Raw genomic sequence first — 9,561 nt, 5'->3', positions numbered from 1 at the left:
TTTGGCAACGGGCGGTGATAATTGATTGAAAAACTTGCAGAGTATGCATGCTATTAATCGTATAATCAGACCCAAGACCTTTCCTTCAACTTTTAGGATCATGTTGACCACCTTTAGTAACGTGAGACCAAACCGTAAAATGTTCCAGATATGTGGTAGCATTTTGTCGGCACAAGAATATTCCACATTAGTGGTCGGACCCGCGATGAGTGAAGGAGATGAGTCCCATGATACATGGTGACGAGGGATGGCATTAACATGAAACATTGAAACATGAAAGGAACAAAAGTATTAAGAAAGAAGAGAAAAAGAACCATAATCTTCCAACCCTTGATGAATACAGATCAGTTTTACAGTGTCACTGGCCCAACATTACAATTGAGCTGCGCAAGTCGAGGTCAGGTCGCATGGGTTTTAACTGGAAGCCTCGGCCGCATCTCCCCATAACTGCAGTGGTAATCCAGTGCCCCCCGCCATCATCTATGTACCATTCATTACCTTCTCAGCATGGACAGCGTTTCCATTTTCGACAATCTTGCCATTGACTTGTGTTCTCTGTCTCTGGAGGAATATAATACAATTGTAATGGTTCAGCATGTGCAAGTGTACAGAGAGAGAGAGAGAGAGAGAGAGAGAGAGAGTAAAATGAGCAGGATTTGTTCCAGCAGCATACCCAATCGGCTGTGTCCCCAGAATTGCCATTCAAGAGCTTGTGCTGCTCTTCTTTGGTCTTGCTATCCTTCTCTCTGGTACTCAACGGTAACAATGGAGATGAAGTTCCATTTCCATTGCTGCGATCAGGGAGTTCTGCATGTGCATTACAACTCACAAATCATTATAGTTGCTAAAAAAATTTAGTGTTGATGAAACATGGGGAAATTTTGAAAAACTACCAAACAAAAGGTCACAAAATTTCACCTGGCAATTTCTTATCTATAAAGAATACCACCAAATTTACTGTATACCTACAGAACAATGAAACAGATCAATTGTAGCCAAAAGATGACATGCGACCTTTCTTAAAGGTGACAGAAAAAGGACCAATACCATGCAACAACAATGTCGACTGTGTAATGCTTGCGGGATGCTATAATGAGGAGGCTTTGAACAACAGCAAAAAACCAAGCAAGCTGCTTGACACACCTGAGTTATATATACAACCAGAAATATTAGATTTTACAACAGCATCTTAGTGGCAAACTTAGGATACAGAAAAGTTAATACCAAACAAAAATGATACAGAAAGTGGCACAAAATGAGAATGTAGGAAATCAACTATCTGATAGTTGAGCCATCAAGGAAGCGAATCTTCCCTTCACGTGACTTTTTTTAGTTGTTTGTTTCTTTTTGTGGGGGTGGAGCGGCAGAGGCAAAGCCAAGTATTCATATAATTAGTGGGTGGAGGCAGTAGCAAACATGTAATAAAGTGGGTCCTTGGCTCCCCCAAAACATGGAAGTGCCATTAAAATGTTAACGACTGCTCTCTAACTCTCGAACACCCCTCCACATAAATCCCAATAAAAAATTGTTTACTTTTTCTTCCAAAAAAAAAACTGGTAATAGACCCAAACCCTCCCACCCTATTTCTCTCCAAACCTTACCTCCTCTACTCTCTTATCTCATTTTCTTGCTTTTGCCAAGAAGGCAGACCAGTAATCCCGTGAGTGCCCTCCCTTGAGAATCTTTATAATGTAATTGACTTAATATAACTTTTTCATTACCATAAGCCAAAAAAATAAGTTATATAACTTGCCCCCCTCAAAAGAAAATTCCTGGCTCTGCCACCGGGTGGGGGGGCTCTTAATATTATCCATTTTGAAAAAAATTTCTCAAATATATATATTCCTATATAGCAAGAACAAAGAAAACATAAAAAAAAAGAACTAAGAACTTACCTTCGCGTGCCATATTTCTGATATGTGAGCACAAAGACTAAAGTAAAGATCATATGAGAAGAAAAAATCAAATCACCACAGCCGTATATTACACCCCGAGGGACTGCACAAGGAGATTGAGGACAGACCAAATAAATGCCAAGTTTCATTTTGAGGGATGAGATGAAGCCAAATAGAGAGTAGGTCATTTACAATTAATTAAGAGCACTTCCAATACACTGGATGGATGAGGTAGTGTGGCAAGTTTTGAACCCTGCAATGGTCAATAAGAAATACCAAGCTGTAAGAATTTCATCAATTTTTTTGAATAAAATGATAATATATAGATATCCCATAGAGAGGACAACACTTGAAGAATAAAGATCAAACCAATGCTTTACTTAAAAAAGTCTTATTTGCAGTGTCTAAACTGGCCCATAAACTTGGGCCCTTTCTGGGCTTCCTAGCAAATTTGGCCAGCTGAATTGGGGCCTGTAAGAGATTCTCTCAATCAAAGACTTAATTTGGTATCAAATCAATCAAGCATCTGATAGAGATAGAGAAAATCTTTTGGATTTATTTAACATTCTTCCGTTTGTTAGTGAGTGCTTTCATGTTTAGTTGCATTTGTTAGGAAGGTAATTACCATGAAGATCTCAAAGAGATTTGATGTTTACCCGTATATACCATTTTCTTTATCAATAACAAGAATTTTCAATAACAGAAAAAACTTAACTTACAAGGGAAGGAAGCTAAACCATCTTAACTCCCCAAGGATGTCCAAAGACGCCAAAAAGAAGAAAAAACAAGTACAACTGAGCCCAGAAAACAGAATCCCTATTCACCCTTGCCTAAACCCATGTGTGAAAGAATTTACATTTCTCTTTACCCATGAACATTTTACTTCATACCCGTATACACCATTGTACAAGCTATTGAGAACTAATGCACAAATGAAAATTACTAATCGAACAAAAAAATTAATGAACTAATGAAAGTGGAATTGTTCTTAGAATTTTATTGTCTGCTGTTTGGTGCTTACTTCAAGCTTGAAGGTGCTGACTTCTAGAGAAACATAATGGTGGTGCTTTCTTCTCTTCCTTGTAGACCTCTACCAGCCTTTTGTTTCACATAACCGAACTATAGATCTTGTTTCAAATCCCTTTTACAAACTTACTGGTTCTATTTCCATGTGCTGTTTTTGATTATTTAAACCCTCTTAAGTTCGTCCAGCCTATTTTGTAGGGTAAACCTAAGCTATATCTCAAACAAATAAGCTATATGCTTTCCAGCCTGAACCAGTTTGCATAAGCTCATTTCAGCCACATAATTAGGCTGCTGTATTTCAATGTTTTACCTAATTGTCTGGTTTGTCCATATTCACAAGTATATCATGTACATTTTTAAATGCTTTACCTCACGGCAGTGATAGTTTGGCCCAGGAAGCTGTGTTGAATAAAATGTGATGATCCGGAGAATTTGAGAAGCCTACAGGAAACAAAAGATACATAGTAAGATGTTGGGGGCATCAAAGAAAAATATTAAGTACCACCAGTGGGTCATCCATAAAGGTTACATTAGACTTGAGCTGAGGCAGAAGGTACAAATAACAAAACCCTACAAAGGCACATGCTTTCATATGGAACAATGATAAATGCATAAGAATGATATTTTCACGATTAAAATATTTTTCCATTTTTTATTTGCTGGTTTGGGAGCCTTAGCCTTATGGTAAGGCCGATTCCAGTTTTTGGCCTGTCATGCAACCTGTTTGCACGGCACGAGTGTGTGTGTATTTTACATATATAACGATCCACAAGAATTCAAAAGATCTTTGTGTGGATAGCAGATCTGAGAAGTGTCTGGCAATGTAACAAACTGCAATGCAGAGTAATGGTCTTGGACCAGGTGGAGTGTGTTTTCTGTTTAGAGGAGTTGGAAATAGCAAACCATCTTTTCTTGCACTGCCTGTATACAGCCAAGGTGTGGTGTACTGTGCTTGAAACTTTTGGATGCATGGGGTGTTAAGGCGTTTTCCCATTCTGTGCAGTCAATTCTATTGAGGTGGCAGATTGAGGGTGTTAGCAAAAGCAGGAGACTTGTATGGGGATTGATTCCTATGGCTGAGCTCTGGTGTGTTTGGGGGAGAGGAATGCTCAGATTATGGCTATCAACGTACAAGGAGTTTAGATGGTAAAATTATAACAGAATTTTTAATAGGGAGACATTGTTTTCTTGTTAACATCTTGCTGACAGAATTTGTACGGTGCTATACATGTGCATCCCAAGGTTATAGCCTTGCAGATATCCCACTTTTTGTTATTAATACAATATTCTACTGTTTCAAAAAAAAAAACATTAAAAGAATGGATTAGGTCAATGTTATGGCCTTGCAGATATCCCAAGTGGGACCACACTCCACAGGCCACTGGAAGTCTGCTTATGCACTGATTCTGTTGTATCCATCCTATGTTCCTTGACACCCAATCTCTTCGAGTTGAGCTTCAATTGAGATAAACACAAGCATAAGATGATATATTTTAACCCATGATGTTTAAAGAGGTCAAGTTTATACTCTGGCAGTGGCATCAAATTTTACAGGTAAAACCATTAAAGATCCAGTTGGGGTTCACAATGAGGTGGCCACTAATACGAGAAAATAAGCCCATGAAAAAACACAAAAAAGGTGCTGAAAGAACATAAACCATGTATGCAATGATTAGAACTTACAACTAGAAAAGCTAGAACCCTGCGCCATATTAAAACAGTGTAGATCTTCTTACTGTGAAATATGAAAGGGTGAAAAGTCCACTGCAACAAAATACAACCCGAGTTAAGAATGATTAGCACCATCATTGAATAATGAAAAAACAGTTATTACAAAACATTGTCTAAAGGAAATGTGAAATTATTTTCAGTGAATATAAATAAATCAAACATTCTCATGCACTTTGATGATGTAAGTAGAGAAAACAGTTACAAACATCAATGTGTCTTCCATTCATGCTAGTACCAGAACTAGTAAGGAGAGGCTTCTTACCGCTAGAGCAAAGGCTTAGAAAATGAACAGATCATAAAAGCACAAAATCCAATAGCAAATGCATGTTCATGCATAGCATTCTATGTATCTACTAATTTATACTTTCATGGGTACGGGGCAGCTTTACATTTTGTAACTGCATGCGTTTCTTTTCTCTTCAAATCTTTCAGTGAAAAATTACAAAATGTTGTATTGTACATGAAAAGTTTGCCTTGTGATTCTAAATAAAGTTTTCCATAGTTTAATTGTTGCAAGTAGATTTTAAATTTAAATCAAATTGCATTTAGTTCATCAATTCACACAGTTTCATATTTGACACTTTGCCCAAGCAAAAAGAATTTTATTCAATGTTGTCATACTTGGACCAAGTAAAGACCATTTCAGTTACTGGGACAGGTCAGATGGCCCAACCAGTACTGAATCTATTGACGTCATTAGACCATACTCAAATATACAATATAAATTTTATGATATCAACATAAATAAAATAGTAGTTTGATGGCTGTTGTCATTTATTATCATACACTGCAATTCAGGTTCAAGTCATCTTATTTGCATCTTTAACATAAAACATACTTATTGTATATATATATAAGTAACATAAAATATATAAATATACACAAACTAGCATGTGGTTCAATCGTTTGTGCTTAGTTTTCAGTTAACTGGGGCTAGTTCAAATCCCTTTAATGTTGTTTTTAGTGAGAATGGTAAATATAATTGAACAGGGCTACTGGGCCAATAATTGAAAATCAGATGGTTTGACACTAAAAACTGTCCAATTTTCACTAATGCCTGTCCAATAGCAATTCTTCTAGGTTTATTGAAATTAAGAACCACTATATTTAAAAACTGGAGTCCTTACTAGTTGTGGGTTCACTCGTCCAACTATCTGGGGAAGAAAATATACATTCAAGTTGACATAAGCAACAGATCAAGCGTATGTCTTGTCTCCTGTAGCAACCAACAATTAAGGTGCCTAATGTATATAGCTAACATTCTAGGAAACATATCAAATAGTAAAGGATATACTCTTTTTTTTTGAAAGGTAGTAAAGGTATGGTATTTCAAATATTAAAAGACCATTCCCTCAGTTTTCGGAAAATAAAATATTTAAAGAAACTGCAGTAGAAATTTGTTGTGTAAATGGCTAAAAGATTCATTTCCAAAGCAAAATAAGTATACATAGTAACATTTTGAACATTACATAAATAGGTAACTTCCAATTATTTTCATCTAATTTTGTTCCTCCAAAATAATGGTGCCTAATCTCTGCACAATTAACCTTTTCCCCATTTTCCATGACAAAGAAACAAGAGAGAGAGAGAGAGTTGATTTTTTTTTTTTTTTGATAAATAAGAGATTTGAAGTTCTGGTCTTGACAAGTTAATAAGTCAGGCAGTTAACCACTGGTCAATTTGCATGCTAAAAGGAGATGTTGATTAAGTAAAATAAATATACTACGGGAACGAGCAACAAATCGTACATACAATGTCAATAAGTGTCAAATGACCAAAACTGCATGTAACTCAACAACTCAACTACCCATTGCATTTGCAAGGGAAGAATTCATAAACTTGGAAGAGAGAACAATGGGAAATGCAAGTGTTCATTGGTATTATACAATTCTCTGGTATTTAGAATCCAATATCCTGCAGTATAGCAAATTAAGCCAAATATATGAAATTTTAATGGACACATGTCAGCACAACAGCCTGCATAGAGGTAATTAGTAATTACGGTGTCTCAAACGGTAAGGTTAGGCTATTATATCATATACGTAATTTGTAAGCTGTAAATATTATGGAAGTTGCAAATGAACTCAAAATTGTCCTCACAAAAGGAAGCAAAATCTAAGAACATTTGCATGATACTGACATTACAAAATAATTTATAAATAGAAAAAGAGACTTGCAAATTAACAATATAATAATAGAATTTTGGACATAATAAAAATAAGAACAAAATGAAATAAAAGGAAGAGCCTTACCAAGACAAAGGATAAAAAGATTAAGGTGAATACAGTCTCACTGATGTAAGCCTTGTCTTGTCCAAGCTCCTGTAGTGATACAAATGTAAGGAAACATATCTTCTATCATAATTAAATCAACAAATGTCAGAAAAAGAACTTCAACATGAAAACCATCATACGCACTGGAAGAAGAAAAAAGCCGACATCCTGAAGTGTTGGCCCTGGTCGATGTAAATAATGAACTCCTCGTGCAGCCAATCCATGGATGTACTATGGACAGAAGAAAAAATAAGTAAATTAAAATAAAATTTGAGAACTCAAATAATCTCCATCCTAGAAAATTAAGAGAGTAAGGAAATAACAAAACCCTGTCTAGATGAGGGGGAATAGAATAGAAAAACCTTGACAAAATGTTGACCCAAGGAACCATATGAGAACACCAAGAAAGCAGCCTATTAGCAATTAGAATTAAAAGGGAAAATATTATCCATAAAAAATACGTAATCTAGAAAGAAAATCAGTTTCAGATTGTTAAATTTACATTAAATGGGCAAAAGAAACACAGCTACTCTGTTCATGAAATGTTTAAAAGAAATGACAATATTGGGTAGTTGCAGGATTGGTACATTACAACCTCGAATTAGCCTAGAAAATATACACTGAAACTGCCAGAACCATGATTAACTTTCACCGCAAGAACTTCAGAAAGCTATCCTAGGAAAGGTACCTGTGTTTGCTGATAAGAATAACAATAATATATATTATGACCTTTTTATTGAGGCAAACATTTTCTGCAAATGTAATTAAAGGAGAGTGATTCACACTAGTAGCTGCAGAACTTTAACCAGTTGTTATCTTCATTTTGTCTCCATACGTCAAAATGTGTCTATGATTTGACTTGCGGTGATGCTCAAAACAAATCATGCGATATGCACCAATATCAAAGAAACGAGTAGCGAATCTAGAAAAAATATTTTGAATCCCAATCCAAAAATACGCACGAGTAGCGAATCTAGTACTTCACGCCCTGAATTCAAATATAGAGCATCCCGTATAGGAACTGGACTTTAACACTGAACCTGAAGACTCTTCCAGCAACCGATACGGCAAAATTAAATAATGTCTCATGAGCTCTTACAATTTTCCTTCATTTGGTTACAAAGAAAACTAACAAAAGCAAAACAACATTGAAAAAGGGAACTTATAAAGGCCTACTATCAGAAAGACGGTGGTCACTAAAAATACCTGAAAAATCAATCCAGCAAGAAGAAGTTTCCACTTCTCCGCAAGGAGTTTGAGTTCTATCGACGTTTCCATTGAAAATCTTCTCCATAGCTTCACGGAGAAGAAAAACAAGTTATCATCAAAAGGCACGGAGTAACGTAGCAGAAATAAAGTGAAGCAGAAATAGAAAGCAAAAAGAGGAGAAAATTTTGGAAGAATAGAAAAGGATGAAGAGAAAAGGAAAGAAAGGGAGAAGAAATGAACCTTGGAAGCCTCGCGAGCAATATAAAACGTCATTTTTGTATCTTGCAATCAGTTCCATATTACTTCACAACCAGACGTTTGAGGCAGACATCATTAAAAACAACCGATGAATTGATCAATAAGTGTACAGAAGCATCTCCTTGGAAAATTAAAAATTGAATCCCCCAATCGCCTCCACAAGGCGATCTCTTCCTCTTTTATTCAAGCAAGGTCCTCAGATCTCTCTTTACCATAAAACTCGAATAGGGATCATAACAGGGACCAGTCCGATAATTTTAAACGAATCAAACCACGAGGCTCAATCGAAAGTTAGAAACCAATATCTAGATAAAAGTCCAACTGTTTAAAACAATTTTCTCCAATCCAGAGCGAGAAATCGGCTTGAACCGAAGGTCTAAGCTTCAAATCTAATGATAAAACACGCGATCGGAACAGAGAAACGCTTCAATGGCGGAAGGTTGACGAGTTTTTTGTATGCAAAAAGTTGATAAAATATATCAGCAGACAGCACTCTGTCTCTACCTTGCTCAGTCTTGAGTCTTGACGAACGCGGGTTGAACACGGATCGACGGTTGAAAAAGAAGAAAAGATCGCCGCTACGCGACCCCTTAGGAAGCGAAGAGGAAGGATGCGTCGAGACTCAAAAAGAGAAGAAATAAACAAAATCTAAGCTAATATAAATATATATATATATATATATATATATAAATACAATATGAATAAATATTAAAATTGTAGAAAAATAGAAATTAAGAAAACGAGGAGGAAAGGGCAAAGGCAAATATTCCCTTCTATAGTGTGAGACAGTGAAATAGAGATGGAGGGAGGCTATGTAATATGTTATATTGTTGGTGGGTGGGACTTGGCTCTTGGGAGTGGGCTCTTTTAACAAGAATAGGGACTATTAACACTTTGGGCTTTCGGGCCCTCCGGCATCGGCCTGCTATACCGGCCAAAGTACACACTCTCGTGGGCGACGGATGCTTGGATGGGGAACCCAATGCAATGGTGAGCGAATTCTTCAGAGTTTTGGTTTATTTTTATTTTTATAATATATATAATCTAATTAATTGATTTAATGGACCGAGGTTCGAGTCCCAGTGGCCCACCGTTCAGAACGGTTAAAACTTAAAAAAGTTAAAAAGTGTCACTGAAATTCCAAAATTATTCCCACCTCTTTGGGAAAT

The 9,561-nt window shown here is 36.2% G+C and overlaps 1 protein-coding gene across 1 annotated transcript; it reads right to left on the bottom strand.

The window, feature by feature from the left end:
- Positions 1-210: 210 nt before the first annotated feature.
- LOC148868837 (phosphatidylinositol:ceramide inositolphosphotransferase 1-like) lies at positions 211-9,080 on the bottom strand. The gene is made up of 12 exons (XM_088967959.1): positions 8,375-9,080; positions 8,132-8,221; positions 7,070-7,156; positions 6,905-6,973; positions 4,605-4,685; positions 3,291-3,362; positions 2,088-2,148; positions 1,896-1,998; positions 1,048-1,143; positions 919-965; positions 674-807; positions 211-561 (listed from the first exon to the last, which is right to left on the bottom strand). The coding sequence occupies exons 1-12, from the start codon at positions 8,405-8,407 to the stop codon at positions 481-483; spliced, it is 954 nt and encodes a 317-aa protein (XP_088824085.1). The 5' UTR covers positions 8,408-9,080; the 3' UTR covers positions 211-480.
- Positions 9,081-9,561: the final 481 nt, after the last annotated feature.

This window comes from Nelumbo lutea, chromosome 2, assembly GCF_056320005.1.
Source record: "Nelumbo lutea isolate HS-2025 chromosome 2, American lotus-T2T, whole genome shotgun sequence".
Classification (NCBI taxonomy): domain Eukaryota; kingdom Viridiplantae; phylum Streptophyta; class Magnoliopsida; order Proteales; family Nelumbonaceae; genus Nelumbo; species Nelumbo lutea.
Note: the sequence above shows the minus strand (reverse complement) of the source record. Positions and strands in the feature narration are given on the sequence as shown.

What these genes read in the sequence shown, in the direction of transcription:
- LOC148868837 (XM_088967959.1), bottom strand. Translation starts at nt 8,407, where the DNA reads ATGACGTTTTATATTGCTCGCGAGGCTTCCAAG. An exon ending in TCTTTTTATCCTTTGTCTTG is followed by an intron (nt 4,686 to 6,904) that starts GTAAGGCTCTTC and finishes ATTTTGTTGCAG; the next exon opens with TGGACTTTTCACCCTTTCAT. An exon ending in CTGGGGACACAGCCGATTGG is followed by an intron (nt 562 to 673) that starts GTATGCTGCTGG and finishes ATATTCCTCCAG; the next exon opens with AGACAGAGAACACAAGTCAA.